We start from the raw sequence: 16,132 nt of genomic DNA on the forward strand, positions 1-16,132 counted from the left end.
ATATGTATGCTTCATAAGAGTTCCTGACTGGGATCAATAAAGCATGTTTTCTGTAATTCTTGGCTACAGTGAACTTTACAATACAAAGTTGTTCCAAACTGATTGGAGCACCAGCTAGATACCAAGTTTAGACTGCATGGAACCACTGTACCCTAGCCTGCGGCTAAACAAACACAATCTCTAAGTTCATTTACATAAGTTGTAAAAGGATCACTGAATTACAGTCATCAGGACCTCTCAAGGGCATTAAATACAGAGGGACAAACTGATAAGTGATTTCAAATGCCAAGTGTGTAAGTGACAAAGAAAAAAAAAAAAGGCTTAGCACAAGGTCCCTACTGTCATACCACAGCTAATGCTCTCACAGGATTGGTGTGTTCAGTTGGCTTCTCAATGCCAAATGTGACCCACTGACACTGGCCTGCTCTGGGTCACAGGGGTGGCCGATTCTGAGAGTGTGCTGTCATGTGATGTATGTGCATTACATTTCGGATGTATGTGCATAATGACTGTATGTGCATTACATTTCGGATGAGTGGTCGGTTCAGTCCCTGCAATCGTAAGTGAGCGAGAAGGAACGGGCTTGAATGTTTTTGGTGAAGGTGAAATGCATTCACCATCCCGATGGGAAGACTTCCAAGAGCACACTCGAGGCTAGTGAGTACACAGGGTGCCGCCACGGGTGTGTGGGAAGCTCTGCGCTCACATCTCAGAGAGCCTGGACTCCGCCTGAGTCTTTCTACTCTTGTGCAAATACAGTTCACAGAGGCAGTGCCACCCTCTTCTGTGAAATGAAGATGAGTTTTACTTTGTTCATAGTCTATTTCCTATTTATTTTTGACTAAAGAAATATAATCACTTATAAGAATAAATCATCTATACCTTCCTCATGATTACATCTATTTAAAAGCTAGCAGCTCCCAAGGACACATCTCTCATCTATTACAGAAGTTTGAGTAAATATACTGTATTGGATTTTCACATTGTGGTTTGAAGACTGGAACCTCCTGCCTGGGCACTTGATGCTGGTCCTTAGAACTGTACTGTCTCAATGAGTGCCTGCTGGGTAAATTTGGCTATTCCTGTGGATTCTGTATTTGGCATTGATTTTTGTGGTGATAGTGTGTCTCTGCCTCCAAATGTTAAGCTGCATGTTTTGTGTGTGTGTGTGTGTGTGTGTGTGTCTGTCTGTCTGTCTGTCTGTCTGTCTGTTGTCTTTTATAACTGGAGCAGCTTTCAAGTGCTGCTCTAATTTGAGCAGAGGAGAGAAGACTCCTCCTGGCTTCATGGAAAAGATTATCAGGATCTGATGACCACAGGAATGAATAAGCAGAAGGTTGGCTCTGAGGCAGAGGATCACCAAATTTGCATACACACACACAAATCATGGGGTGAATGCATATTTGGCAAAGGGCTGTTCCCAGCTCCCCAGCATTGCGGTCTTCTGTCGGTTCTTTTTGGCAGCACAATAAACGAATGCGTCATAGCTCAGGGTGGCCTTGGAGAGAGCTGCCGCAGCTGCTCAGCTATGTCCTACAACACAGCCCAGGTCCCCAGCATCAGGACGAGATGAAGAAGAACATCTGCAAAACAGTGGGCCAGAGAAGGCACTGAGAAACAGCTGTGTAAAGCCAAGGAGAATCCAGCCAGGGTTAACGCAACATGGTTGCCGGGAAGCTTCCAAATTGTATACATTTGTTACATTCATTCCTTAGGGCTCGTTTCGTCCACTTCTCCCAGTACAGAGGCCCACACATTGTGGACCTTTTGGCCAACAGACATCTGGCTCCTCCCCTGGAAGCTTCCCTGGCTGCCTGCTCTGTCACTTCCCCTGGCCCTCACCCACGACCTTGTCTTGTTCCCTGTATTGTTTAATGATGAACTATAATTAATTCATAGAGTACCATATATACCAAGGACACTCATAGCCGAGTTTCCCAGAGGAAAGTTGAGTGTACAGAGCCAAGGCTCTTTCTTATTAATCGTCACTCCGTTGACGAACAGCAGAGTCATAGCCAGGCCTCAAATATTTGCTAAGCGAGCAGATGACCTGATCACAAATCATGTCCTCCAAATTAAAAAATCTTAAGAAAGACACGGGTGTTGGCTTTGTTTAGAGGGTGATGTGGGTCTGATGGAGCTTCATCCATTTGAAACAGTTCCTCCCTCTCAGGTCCAAGGCCAGCTGTAGTGAGACCCCTTTACCTCTGCTCCCCTCACCCCCCAACTCAAGAGTACTTCAATATGTATATTTTTAACGACAGATTTTTTGGGGGGCCAAAATAAATATCTCTAACACATATACCCACTTCACAAAGCATTGCCCCATGACACTTTTCAGAAGTGGCTCTTCTTACCTGAGAAGGCGCAGAAACCGGAAAACCCTCTGCCTGAAGTGAGCAAGGAGAGAGTGGAGGTTAAAAAACGGAAGCACCGGATCTGTGTCTAAACCATGAGCCTGACCACACCCGGCCCCTTCAGCTCATCAGCCGCTGCCTTCCAGGGGAAGCGCCTTCTGGGGTTTATGAGGGCCTCCCCCAGAACCTGCCTACAGAGTCATCTCCATGGCTCCCTAAAGCAGGGGCTGTTAAATATTCTGGAAAGCACTAGATACTTTTAGTAATTTCAGTATCTAGTATTTTTTTTTCTTTACACATTTGGGCAGGGTCTTACTATGTATCCCAGATAGGCCACAAATTCATTATCCTCCTGCCTCAGCCTCCGAAGTGCTGAGTTACAGGTGTGTGGTACCACACCAAGCATAGCCTAAGTGTTCCGTGGCTGTAGCACGGATACACCGTAGGAAATGGCATCTGCATGCACATGTGTCTGTCTCTGTGTTCTAATAAAACTTTATAGACACTGAGATTTTAACATCATTGAATTTTCATGCACCACATTTTTCCTTTCTTTTTTAATTTTTTTAGGACCACAGGAAAGTGTACAGAACCCGTGTTAGTTTGCAGACCACGCAAAATCAAGAGGCAGCCTTTGGATTGGCAGTTGTGCTTTGGGGTACAACTCCAAATCTTAGCCCCCACTCACAGCATCCTCCAGGCCACACTGACATTTTCCAACAGTCTATAGGGCCTGGGCCATTATTGTGGGCACACACTTGCATGGCCCTGCCCACCGGACCCCTCAACATTCCAGTTTCCCCCTGTGTGAGCCATCTTTCTCTGACTAGAAGGTAAACACGTGACAACGGGGTCTCTATGGGTTTTGTTCACTTATGGAGCTCAGTGCCCGGCCATGCTTGGGCGGCGAAGGCTTGCTGACCGTCCCAGGATGCCTGCATTCCTGCTCCGTTGTTCATTACACCATCAGTTTGGACGCTCAACCCAGTGCTTCCTAAGTCCTCAGGTGCATTTGGGTTTGGCCTCATAAGACATTCAGGGTAGTCAACAAACCTTATGTCCTTGCGTCCACATGATCAGACCCCCTGCTCTCCACTCAAGGAGCCCGTGAGTGCTGTATCCACAGGCACGCCTGGTTTGACAATTCAATCAAAATGCTCAAACCTGCCATGCCTGTGGACACAGCCCAGAGTGCACATGACTATTGGGCAATCAGCTTACTCCGCAGGGACAGCTCCACCACCAGGACACCCCCTGTCTGGTCACGTAGCATGCGCTTCCGTTTGTCACAGTTCTGAAGACCGGGAGGAGAAATGAAAAAAAATAAAACAAAACAAAGTGAACTTCAAGGAGTCAAAGTCCCCACTTGCTACATAGCAACTGATACCTAAAGTACACACCACACCCACACATGCATGCAGCTATGCACGCACACATGCACATGTGCACACGCACCTAGGACTCCCCAGGCTGGGGAATCCTGGGGGAATAGTTCATCAGGATTCCAGTGGAGGAATCTATAAGCTTTTACTCTTAACCCAGAGAAAAAAGAGGTTGCTCGCAAAATGAGTTCGGCTTCATTTTCTTTTGTTAAAAGTGCAACTCTAATGTCCATCCTTTGATCAAGAACTAACTGGTCTTCCTCCTCCTGGCCCTGCACTCTCTGATTCTTTTCTTTCTTCCTCCCTATGCTTACAGGCTTCTGTTTTCTAGCTGCATGAGTTGATGGGAGGAGAGAGTCAGCCTCCTTTCTACAGTTCTTCCAGGCTTATAACCTCTTCCGTAGATTCCTCCAGGCCACGTGGGCTGGCAGCCTCTTTAGAAGTGCAGGCCTTGCCTCAGTGGCCTCCAGTTCCTGAGGAGGTGTTCACAGCTCAGTGAACCCCAGAACCACAGGGTATTGGTCCTTCCCCGCTGTGTGTCCCATTGTGACCCAGACCCCAGACATCTAGCATTTCTCTGAAGATAATCCAATCCAGACTGCAGTCGCCTATCTTTACAGTTCTGTCTGTGTCTTGGATTCCTTTACCCTTCTAACTTTTTCAAAGCATTTCCATGCCTATTATTAGCCTCATTTTTTTTTAAATCTTACATTGTTCTCCAACAATGGAACAACCATCAGAACTGATGACCTTTATTCAAAGATCGTGAAATCATCTCTAGTGGGACAAGAGATGCATACCAGGCTGATAAATTTTGATAGCAAGGTGGACAGGCCCAGACCTTCTGCCTCTGCACCGTGGACCCACAATTCCCAGGTCAAATCCAGCTCCTCCAGTACCAGCCCCCCCTGGGGGTAATATCTTCCTTTCAGAGCTAGGACCCTCACCACTGGGCAGGAGAGCTTCTCACTGTCGCAGATGAACGTCTCACAGTGTAACCAAACCTTGGATAGTTTGGGGATGTTCTGGAACCGGAAGGCATTGAACTGGAAGGTGGCCCTGTGGTCCTTGCCGTTCTCGTGCACGAGGACTGTTTCATCGGTGGGGCAGCTGGGACACACAGGGGAAGGGAGAAGGAGACGTCACACCAGAGAGCTCCAAAAAGGCTCTGAGGCCAGGCTTCACCCGGCATTCTGCTGGGCTTGTGCGCAGCCGTGTGTCCTTCCAGAGAACTCTGGTCTCTAAGTGTGAGGTCGATAGCAGAGCGGCAGGAGCAGATGTGATTGTTCCATTCCAAAATAGAGGGGAGTGACTCGCGAGAACGCACACATCTGCTAAGCTGAACTCCTGTCCTAAAGAAGTAAAGTCTACAGGAGATAAAGCCCTCTTCATGACTGGCATCTGGAAAACCCCAGGGAAACACAAGTGAAGGACCTCCATGATGGGTGGCAATCGTGTTGTCCAATGTTGCCCTAGACACGTAAACTTGAGCCACACCCACCAATTATCTCTGTATTATTAGGTCTTGCGTGAAACTGGAGAAAGGAATGTGTGTTCTGTCAATCATACATATCATAACTTTGTTAAAAAATAACAACCATAGTCATATTTTCCATATATGATCCAGATAATGCCTGGAAAGAAATATCTAAATGTATGTTTACTGAGACAGACGGAGGGCCTTAGAAATGTCATCTCAGAATTCTCTTTCAGAAGTCATGAGAGAGAAACAAAGTTCGCACCTTCCTATCTGGGCCAAGGGTCAGAGTTATTTCTGTTTGTTGTGGCCTTGGCAGAGTTGGGGCTGTGAGAATTTTCCAACTTATGAGGATCTGACAAGATTGTTTAGTCAATAAACCCGAGATCCTTGCCTGAACTCAAGACACAAAACCTTAAAATAGCTCCGTGCTGCCAGCATGTCCCAGGCCTGGTATCAGTCAGTGGAAAATACTGTAGGAGGAGCTTTGGGCGTTGGGGAGGGGGGCAAATGATGAGCAAGTCTTGGCACAGGCTATAGCACCTGCCTCTCAGTGACAGCTATCCATGGTGGCAGCCTCCAGGAGCAACCTCCCTACCCCACATGGAATCGCCCTTTGAGGGAGTGTGCTGGTGGTCCGTGTGCTCATGACTTCAGAAAATACCAGGTAATATAGCCACTGCAATATCACGAAAGACTCTTGCAAACTGGGGTTCCACAGAAAGGATCTGGTATGAACAAAAGATTTCCTCCAAAGCCACAGTGAGAGATACTGGGACACACTGGACACGCTGCTCTGCCTCGACTCCGGAGACTGACACTCACCCTTTGTTGACGAGCTGCCACTGCAAGGGATACATGAAGTCAGCCGACGGGGTGGCCCAGCAGCTGTTCAAGACGACCTTGAACCTGGGGATAAAACAGCGTCAGCGCTAAGAACCACTCTTGTGTACAGAGACGTCTCAAAACTGAAGTCGGTTGTCTGGTCTTTTTTTGTTTAAAACACAGAGACACGCAGAGTCAAGGAACTCACCGAATGCTTAGACCTTTAGCTTCTACGCCTGCAAACAGATCTGAACCGATTTCAGATGTTTCCAGAATGAAGGGAGCTTCTTTCTTGGTGGAAAACTTGGCGTTCTTGGAAAGGAAATGGGGGCGTTAGGCCTTGTGACCTCTGAGAGTGAGCCACAGGGTCTGGTGGGATCAGACACAGTGAGATGAGCTAGAGAGGGAGACAACCCAGGGAACAAGTGCATGAGACCACAGAGAGAACTCTAGAGCTCGGGAGACTGAGTCTCTGAAGATGCTGATGTCATCTGAGAAGGGATAAGGACATTTGCTGGTTATGGATAGACACGCACTGTCTCGGTGATGCCAACAAACTTGACAGATGGAAAAATGATAGGGTCCGAGGGTGTGAAAACAGGATTCCTGTGGTTTCACAAATCACTCACGGCCAAGAATGACCAAACACTCTAGCCCCTCACTACCCCTGACCCCTCGCTACCCCTAGCCCCTGAACTTCGCCACCTGGGATTGAACATTTATACCTTGATTAACAGCATGGTTATCAACAGACATAAGTCACCGTTTTCCCACAATGCATCTGGGTTTTGTTCTACATATTTGGATAGTCTCTATGTCCAGATACCCTGTGTATTGAGATCTAATATTTGTGAATGAAGCAAGATCTGTCACTAAGATATTCTAGCAGGAGGGAAAGACAAAAGAAGTAAATTACACAACACAGTAGACTAGTATATAGTATGTAATATTGGAAACCACAAAAATAGCAGAAATGGATTGGGAGCACGAGGAAGGGAACATTTAGTGTGTGTGTGTGTATACATGAGTGCACAAAGGCACATGTTGTCTGTGCACATGCATGTGGAGGGAGAGGACAACCTCTGGATTCATTCCTCGGGCACTGCCTACTTGAGATTGAGACAGGGTCTCTCCTTGGCCTGGAACTCACCAAGTATGCTAGGCTGGCTTGCAAGTAAACAGCCGGGACCCAGCTGTCCCTGATTCCCCCACAGTGGGACTGCAAGGGACGTTGTGCTTGTTTGTTTTAATGAGGGTCTAGAGGTTGAACTCAGATGCTCCTGCTTGTAGGGCAAGCACTTCCCTGACAGTTTTGAAACAGGTAGTCAGGAGGTTCTCCTTGAAGAGGTAGCATTTGAACAAGGCTTGAGGGAGGGGAGGAGGAGGGCTATATAGCCACAGCAGAAGGAATGCCTCCAGAGGCCCTGTGGCTGACAGGACAGCAAGGATCCAGGTCTGTAGGAGGTTTGGGAAGCAGAGGAAGGAGCAGGGTATGAGGTCCCAGGGCTAGGAGGTAGATTAAGGAGAGCAGGCCAAGAGTCTGTCAAAGGCTTGCTGTGCTCAGGACTGGCAGAGTCTACTCTAATGCCCTGGCCCAGCATTAAATCGACCAACATCAGATAATGTCCAGGGAGTCATTAGGAAGAAGAGCTGTGACTGACTCCCTCAAAGGCTGCAGCTTCTCCACCCTGTCAGTCTCCTCTCAGTTCACTTGAATAAGACCCTGGGACTCCTCTCTGGTGTTTGCCATGACAGAGGCATTGGCCAGAAGGGTTAAGATCCCAGGATAACCCGGGCCCCCACTGCGGATGTGAGACTCAGTAGAAGGGACGTAGTCTTTAGAACTCAGTTTCTTCATTCCTGTGAGATGGGAGTAGAACAGGAACACAGAAGAGAGATGAGGGCAGGTCTTAGCTTCCTATGGGTTCAGTACCCCAAGGCTTTGTGTGAAGACTCTAAGCCCCTCCTTACTTTATTCTAGTGAAGCAGGTTCAGTCAAGGCTCCCACACACAGCCACCCAGAAGCTGGCTCCCCTTCTTCCATCTGTCAGGCCTCTACACTGCGTTAATGGCTGCTACAATTAAGCAATAATGTTCCCAGTTATAAGTGACTTACTTTCACAGCATGGAGCTGAAGTGACGGCTTTCTAGTAGCTTTGAAAATAATTTTGATATTGCCTAAGACTTATGAGATTGCAAGGAACATTTCTACACATGGAAACCAATGTGGGATTGGCAATTTCGTTCCCAGGTCTCCAAAGAGATATTTGTGTGAAATACTTTCCCTGGAGATTGCTGGTAGAGTGTGATCTCTCTCTCCTGGTTGAGCAACTGTCCAAATGTCCATCACAGGGAAGGACAGAAACGGGACTTTCCATTTCTGACAACTACAGTAATGCGAGCATGTTTTCCCCTCCCTCCCTCCATCCCTCCCTCCCTCCTTTCCTCCCTCATTAACTCCCTTCCCTTCTCCCTTTCTTGATCTTTCTATATAGCTCTGACTAGCCTGAAACTCACATGTAAGCCAGGCTGGCTTCAATATCCCAACAATCCCACTTCTTCATCTCTAGTGAGTTTACACGTTCACACCACCATATTTGGCACCCTACATTCTTTATAACATAAAAAATCAGAGATCTGCCTTCAGACCACTTTACCTGGGTAAGCTGTTACATGCCAGGGCAGTTTACCTTCCCATCCCTAAAAGCAGAGAGACCACACAAACTGCTTTCCTGCCCTACAGGATGGATGAATCTGTTGAGAAACCATGTTCCAGCATTCCTTACCTTGACTGAAAGGCTGACTCAGAACTAGTCACCCAAGTGAAGGACAGGGGTGCTTCACGGAGAGGGAGTTATCTGGGAAAGTTTAGTAAATGTTTTTGATCACAGGTGAGAGATAATGATGAAAGGGAACTAGCCTAAAGTGAACACTCCTGCATACACTCCTAGAGTCTTCCAGAACCTAGATGCTCACCTGTGGCCCACCATGTCTCTTATCGGCTTATGGAAAGACCATAATAAGACATTTCAGTTCTGGGTCCTTCTTTGTGACGAGGACTTGTAGTCACAGGGAAGTGGCTGGGATGGCGCATGAACCAATGAGAGACAATGTTCCACTTAGATAAGATGGGCGCTCTTCAGAGAGGTGTGACCAACATCATTTCATGGAATTATTTCAGCAGAGAGAACCAAAGCAGATAGGAGTTCATGGGCATGGTAATGGTGTCAGATTTCACAGGATAATCTAAAGCACAAGGTAGCTCTCACATGAATCACTGAAAGAGGTGGAGTGACCACCCCTTAGCGATGGAAGTGCTGTGGACTTCAGGTAGGAAATTCAGGGTGCTCACTCAGCTCTGCAGTTTGCTCTGATTTCTGAAAAGATCTTTAATCTTTGTTGTTTGCCTATGTCCACCTTAAGCCTTTTCTTTTTATTTTTTAAATCACTAAGAATGGTCAGTACTGTTATGATTTTAAGAAGTTGACCTAATCTCACACTGACATTGATATTTCTCTCTATAAAGGCAACAAACAATTCTAAGAACATGTGAAATTGGGCCTTGGTCTGCACTCATGAGAACAGTTGTCTTCCTGGGACTTACCAAGTTCATGCTGAGTACTTCTAAAGATGATTTCCCTGAATCTTTCTAAAAGATCTAAGGGATGCATGTCATGGAGTTCTTATTTCATGGATGTGGACATGGAAATGCAGGGAGGTGCCTTAACTTTCCCAAAGTTGTTTAACTAGTGAATGGTGAAACTAGGCTTCGTGGAATGTCTCATGCCCTTCCTTTTACCCACAGGGTCAGACTATGTCTGTAAACAAACAATCTTTCTTTGTCTTCAATTGGGAGTCATAACTTTCCCCTGGGAATATCAACTATGGGTTCTTGGCCAAAGTGCGTGGGGAGGGATGGACAGAGTGGAGACAGTGTGCATGAAGCTTGGAAGGAGTGTATTTGGGGGCCCATGCTCTGGGCTTCCCAGAATTTTAAGCAATTAGCAGTGTGTTGGATGCATTGTTCTATGTAGGGCATGGTTCTGTTTCTGCTAATTTGATGGAAATATATGCAAGGGGGCAGTCGTTGCTTTGGAAACACCCAAGAATGCCCTCAAAGTGGAAAAGGGAGAAAGTGGGGGAAAATATGTGGGTGAGCCAGAGGAAACTGAGCCCACAGCAGGATAGAAAGAAAGCAGATCAAAAGTGTCTGTATAGTAGAAGTCATGCTTTGAGGAAGTCCATGTGTCCTTAGGGACTTTGACAGGGATTTTGGGGACACCTTAACTTCATTTCTAGACAATTCAGGAAGTAGTTTCAATAGCTCAGAAGATGGCCTGCTTGTGAAGATTGGTTGATTAACTGATTGATTGAATGATCATTAGATTAAAGAATATGTTCCTTTTACTTCTGAGTTTACATTCTTGTCTGAGACTCAACCTTATGTGGTTAATGGTGGGGGATGAGTTTTTAAAACCCTGATCTCTATAACTAACTATTGTAAACTTTGTTATACAGACTTTATCTCATTAGAATAACAACTGCTAACTTCTGGGCAGGACCCTGTAGTAAGGACTGTAATTCTTCTGTGGGAAGCTGTGTCACCATGGTTACATCATCCCTGGATTACCTACACTGCATTGATCTCTAAGGACAGGTCAAGCAGCCCTCTGGGATTTCCTGTCTCTGGTGTAGCCACTAGTGTTAGGAAGCCAGGGCTACTCTGGGTTTTTAAGGAAACTTGAAACTTTTGCACCATAGCGATCCTTCTTCAACAATAGTTTTTAAAAAGACTAAAATATCTGAATTCCAAATTAGACATGGCCTTTGCGGCTGAAGGGCCCTGACACTGTACAAGCATGTCCTCTGTAGGCAGAATCTTGATTGGGGAATCTCCGTTTTCCCCACATACTTCTCTAAGGCATCTGGGTCTTGGGCAAACACCTTCCTTCTTTGGATTTCATATCCTTAGCTGCAAAATGGACTAGGTTATTTTAGGGTTCTTCTAGCCTAATCTAGCAATTAGATGATTTGGGGGGAGATCTCAATGGCTTCCAGGCAACAGGTGAAGCGAGTTCACTGTTAGTGAGGTTTCAAATGGGGTGGTGTTTTCTCTCCCAAAACGAAGTGGGGCAGACTTGCTGCCCTCTAAGGACACCTCCTGGCTGCAATGCTCTGCACAAAGGTTTGTGCTCTTCCTCCAGCCAGCTGGGCCAGTGTCCCCTCTGTGTGCCTATGTCCCACTGGAAGCTGCAGCTTACAAACAAAGTGTCCTTTCTAATGGGAGAGCAGCTGGGATAACGGCCAATGCATATTTAGTTTCTCTGGAGCACTTAATTTTAAGAGACCGAAGCATGCCTTTAACTGTTGATGTCAACACAGACAGCAGATCCAATCAGAAGGTGAGGAAATCTTACTGTAAGGCTTAAGGGACAAAAGAACTAGATAAGCAGAGGCTAGCCCTGAGCCTTGTCTTTATAGCCCTGGCCTAGTCAGGGCGTATAATACTCCAGACTAAATTTTTTGAGATCCTAATGTCAGATAAATCTCTGGAGAGAAATGTAGTGGAAACTAGCCTCGATTAAGAGTCAGACACTATTATCTATTGTCTGTCCTTTTGTCTGTCCAGTGACTTTGCCTTAATCTTTGTACCAGAGGAATGGGAACCTCAGCCCACCTGTGCTGTCCTCTTCAGCCTATGGAGGGAACCTTCTCTCACACGCAGGCTTTAAGGCTAGGCTAAGGCATTATGCCACCTTTGAAGTTCTGGAACAGGGCTCTGCCCAGAGTCTAGGAGAGAGTGACTCCTGTGGAAGTGCCCTGGGAAAAGGACTCTGGATGGAGAAGGCAACCTGGACTTACAGTGTAGAAGTTGAGGGACAGCTGGCTTTCAAACGTGCCCATGCTCCCATTCTTGACGTGAACAGTGGCCACTCTGAAAAGGGGAGAGAATTTTGCATAAGGACTGAAACATGTCTGATTGACAGGGACTGTAGCCTCCTCACAGTCACCAGCCCCCCATCCCCAGAGCGGCTTACCTCTGGTCAAAAGCAGCCTGGTTCACCAAGTAGGTGGAGTGGTAGGCGCAGGAGAAGGAGTAGTTGACAGGCTGGTTCTTCACAATCACTGTGCTGTCATTTGACACGATGTGGCTGTAGAAGTGGTAGATAGGAGGCTTGTACTAGAGGAAGGAAGAAGGCAGTTAGGGTGTATGCCGTGTCCCATAATGGAGCTGAGGATTCTGGGAAAAGTGGTTGACAATGAGTCAGAAAAATAAAAAAGGCCAGTAAACAACTGGGCATGGCAGTATACGCCTGTCATCCCAACACTCGGGAGGTGGAGGGCTGCTCAGGGGCTCCAGGCCAATCTCAGCTACATAGTTAGTCTGAAGCCATCCTGAACTACGTGAAACCCTGTCTTGAAATATAAAACAAAGCTATTATAAACAACGAATTCATGAAATTCTTAGGCAAATGAATGGAACTAGAAAATATCATCCTGAGTGAGGTAACCCAATCACAAAAGAACACACATGATATGCACTCACCAATAAATGGATATTAGCCCAGAAGCTTGGAAAATACCCAAGATACAATTCACAGACCAAATGAACCTCAAGAAGAAGGAAGGCCAAAGTATGGATACTTTGGCCCCTTTTAGAAGGGGGAACAAAATACCCATGGGAGGAGATACAGAGACAAAGTGTGGAACAGAGACAGAAGGAAAGACCATCCAGAGACTGCCCCACCTGGAGATCCATCCCATATACAGTCACCAAACACAGACACTATTGTGGATGCCAACAAGTGCTTGCTGACATGAGCCTGATATAGCTGTCTCCTCAGAGGCTCTGCCAGTGCCTGACAAATCCAGAGGTGGGCACTCTCTAAACATTGGACTGAGCACAAGGTCCCCAATGGAAGGAAGAGCTAGAGGAAGGACCCAAGGAGGTGAAAGAGCTTGCAGCCCCATAGGAAGAACAACAACATGAACCAACCAGCACCTCCAGAGCTCCCAGGGACTAAACCACTAACCAAAGAGTACACATGGAGGGACCCATGGCTCCAGCTGCATATGTAGCAGAGGATGGCCTTGTTGTGCATCAAAGGGAGGAGAGGCCCTTGGTCCTGAGAAGGCTCCATGCCCCAGTATAGGGAAATACCAGGACAAGGAAGCAGGAGTGAGTGGGTTGGTGAACACGGAGGGGGTTGGGATAGGGGGTTTTGGAGGGGAAACCAGGAAAGGGGATAACATTTGAAATGTAAATAAAGAAAATATCTAATAAAAAATAAAACAAAGCAAAAATGACAGTGAGGAAACAGAAATGTTTATCAGAAACAATAGAAGCCAGTCTTTGTATGTGAGGTGAGAATATTTGCAGAGCTCTGGAATCCCTTCACTGAGGTCTCTCTGTGCAGAGGAAAAGTCTATATATTCACAAGTTTATATATTCTGACTGAGCGCCCCATGAATGCCTTTGCCTATCTTTCACTCTAGATCATAAGTCTGTAGCTAAAACTTCTTTTAACCACAAAGCGCTAAATGTGGAATTCTTTCCTCTGGCAAGCTGGTCTCAAAGCTCACTGTTAGGACTGTGAACATGTCTTAAAGTAAGTGGTCTGAGAACATAGGGATGGAGGTGGTTTCTACCTCACCTCACTGGGATGCTTTCACAGATAGCATCCTGTTCACCTCGATCAGGGCTCTTCCCATCAAATCTGAATCCTTCTGGCACTTGAGGAAGAGGATCTGGCTTTTTTTGCTCTGGGGCTATAAGTACAGTGGTCAAGGCAGTAGGAATTCTGCCCCATGGTACTAGATACTAAGTAGGAAGGGATCACACGCTTAGCTGAAAACTAGTAGCTCTATGTTGGAAGGCTCATATGACAGATCTTTCCTCTGTCATATAAGGACACTGTGGAGAGGCTGTGGTCCCTTTGCATCCCTTCCACGGATGATCCACATGATCCTGCTTAGAAGCCTATTATTCTCTGAGTCTGCTTTCAAGCACTTTCCCCAAAATTCTTAATGATCGCTTCCGGTCTTGGGGGAAAGGATGGCTTGTTGATTTGGGAATCCAACCCAGGGACGAAAGCGTCACATTTGAAGTGAGACTATGCTTTGCTCTAGTCAAAGAAGGAAGCTTTGCTGCTATCTCCACTTCCCAACAAACTAGGAGAATAAAGGACAAGTCCAAAGAGTCATCTGGGGCTGTGGAGGTGTCTGCCCAACACAAGGATCTGAGTTTGGATCTCTAACACCCAGATAAAATACTGGGCACAGGGCACACGCCTGTAATCCAAGCACTGGGAGGTAGTGACAGGAGATCCCTGAGGCTCTCTGGCCAGCCATTCTAGTCAGATCAGCAAGGTCTGGGTTCAGTAGGAGACCTGTCTCAGGAGGTGAGGTGGAAAGGGAAAAGGAGACTGATGTCATTGTCAACCTCTGGTGCCTGCACCTGTGTACAGAGTCATCTAAACCAGCTGAGAGAGAACGTTTTCAATCGCCAAGCCTCCTAGGAAATTAAAGCAGCGGGGCTGACTTTGAAAAGGACTTTGGAGCATTGGGAGTCCTCTTACAGACAGACAGCAGCAGACATCTCGCTCTGCATCCCATTACTCTCGATTCCCTCAAGCACTTCCATTCTAGCTGGGTTGGCCTTACCTCGGACTGGGTTCCACAGTAGGACTTGTTCTTAGGTGACAGATCTGGGATGACAAACTGGTAGTAACCACCTTCATGGACCCCGTTGTAACACAGGCCCCCCAGCGCCAGCTGGTGTACCTCCCAGCCGTAGGGACACTCTGGGATTTTCGTGATGATGGTCTTGGGGTAACAAAACACAAGGATGACATCTAGAAGAGGTCACATGTCAGACGTGGTCAGTGTCTTGGTGTCACACAGAATCCACTGGCTGTGAGTTTCCCAAAACTTTAGCCTTTGATATCTTATGCCACATATAATATTATCACTATTTAATACTTATTTAATTGGATGCATCGGCTTTATTTTAGAGCCAATGATTTTTTTATTTTTATTTTTTATTTTTATTTTTAGCAATCATGGGTATTAAATCTAGGGCCTTGTGCTTGCTAGGCAAGAACTGTACCACGAACCCCAGCCCCAGCCCTAAAACTTTAAATCACAGACTGATACACGTATCCTGACGAAAATGAAACTTCTTATACTTTAAAATGTACGCTGCATCACTGCATGCTTGATGCTGCAAAAATATTGTTTAAAGGCACATAGCGTACACTGAGCAGTAGAAGACTTAAAAAGTGGATGTGTCACGTAGAAAAGGGAGGAACTATCTTCTAATTTGTAAAAAGAGTTGGCCCATTCAGTACGTGCTTGCTTCTGATGGGGAGAGTTTGATTGGCACTGGGGGCTTCTGTTCCTCCCCCGACGCCATTTTCACTTTTTCTTAAGCAAACCGTCACAGAGTTCAGATCATAGCAGGCTGGAGACGAGGGGTTCCCAGTATGGGAGAGCAGGGGTACCTGCTTTATTTGGAGTGCACGATTTCGCCGAGGCTTCTGAGAAGAGGGCCAACAAAACCAAGGCCCGTGCCACCATCGCTGCTCTGGAGCCGATCTCTGTCAGGTGGCAAACCAAACTGGCCGCGCGCTCAGGCTCCTTCCAGGCCCCGGATCGAGACTGTTCTGTATCGGAAATATGAAGGAAAAGTTAAAGTCAAGGGTTAGAACAAATTATCATACAATCCTGTCGGGGAGTTTCCAAGGGAGCTCGGAGATGTTGTCCTGAGCTTGTACCACTGGGGATGCGAGTGTCACAGGCAGCGGCTCATGTTCCTGCCTTTCTCATTCTCTCTGGACTGTAGATGCTGCCTCCCGGATGCTCCCCAAATCTCTAGCCCCTGTCCTATTTCCTTATATATCTAGAGGGTGTAAGAGAAGCCAACTCCAGATAAGTCACAATGAGCACACATTATCCATGGCAGGGGAATAAAAGAGAGCTGGGCACAGTAATCCGATGGGAAGCTCAGTTACCTCCTGAATCTCATTTCTTCTCCTTTGCAGTTCCGCACTCCACCCCCACCCTTTACCGCCTCCACCAGACCGGCCGGG

At 46.7% G+C, this 16,132-nt stretch overlaps 1 protein-coding gene across 1 annotated transcript in view; it reads right to left on the bottom strand.

Moving 5' to 3' along the window:
* Nucleotides 1-306: 306 nt before the first annotated feature.
* Tectb (tectorin beta) overlaps nt 307-16,132 on the bottom strand; it is a 29,309-nt gene continuing 13,483 nt past the window's right edge. Inside the window, exons 2-11 of the mRNA XM_052183535.1 lie at nt 15,545-15,706; nt 14,706-14,896; nt 12,080-12,222; nt 11,904-11,976; nt 6,250-6,353; nt 6,042-6,125; nt 4,687-4,849; nt 3,579-3,651; nt 2,358-2,390; nt 307-1,583 (exon numbers count right to left, since the gene is read on the bottom strand). Of these exons, the coding sequence (XP_052039495.1) occupies nt 1,534-1,583; nt 2,358-2,390; nt 3,579-3,651; nt 4,687-4,849; nt 6,042-6,125; nt 6,250-6,353; nt 11,904-11,976; nt 12,080-12,222; nt 14,706-14,896; nt 15,545-15,620 (990 nt within the window). The 5' untranslated portion in view covers nt 15,621-15,706 and the 3' untranslated portion in view covers nt 307-1,533. The remainder of the gene's footprint in view (nt 1,584-2,357; nt 2,391-3,578; nt 3,652-4,686; nt 4,850-6,041; nt 6,126-6,249; nt 6,354-11,903; nt 11,977-12,079; nt 12,223-14,705; nt 14,897-15,544; nt 15,707-16,132) is intronic.

Source organism: Apodemus sylvaticus, chromosome 1 (assembly GCF_947179515.1).
Source record: "Apodemus sylvaticus chromosome 1, mApoSyl1.1, whole genome shotgun sequence".
Taxonomy (NCBI): Eukaryota; Metazoa; Chordata; class Mammalia; order Rodentia; family Muridae; genus Apodemus; species Apodemus sylvaticus.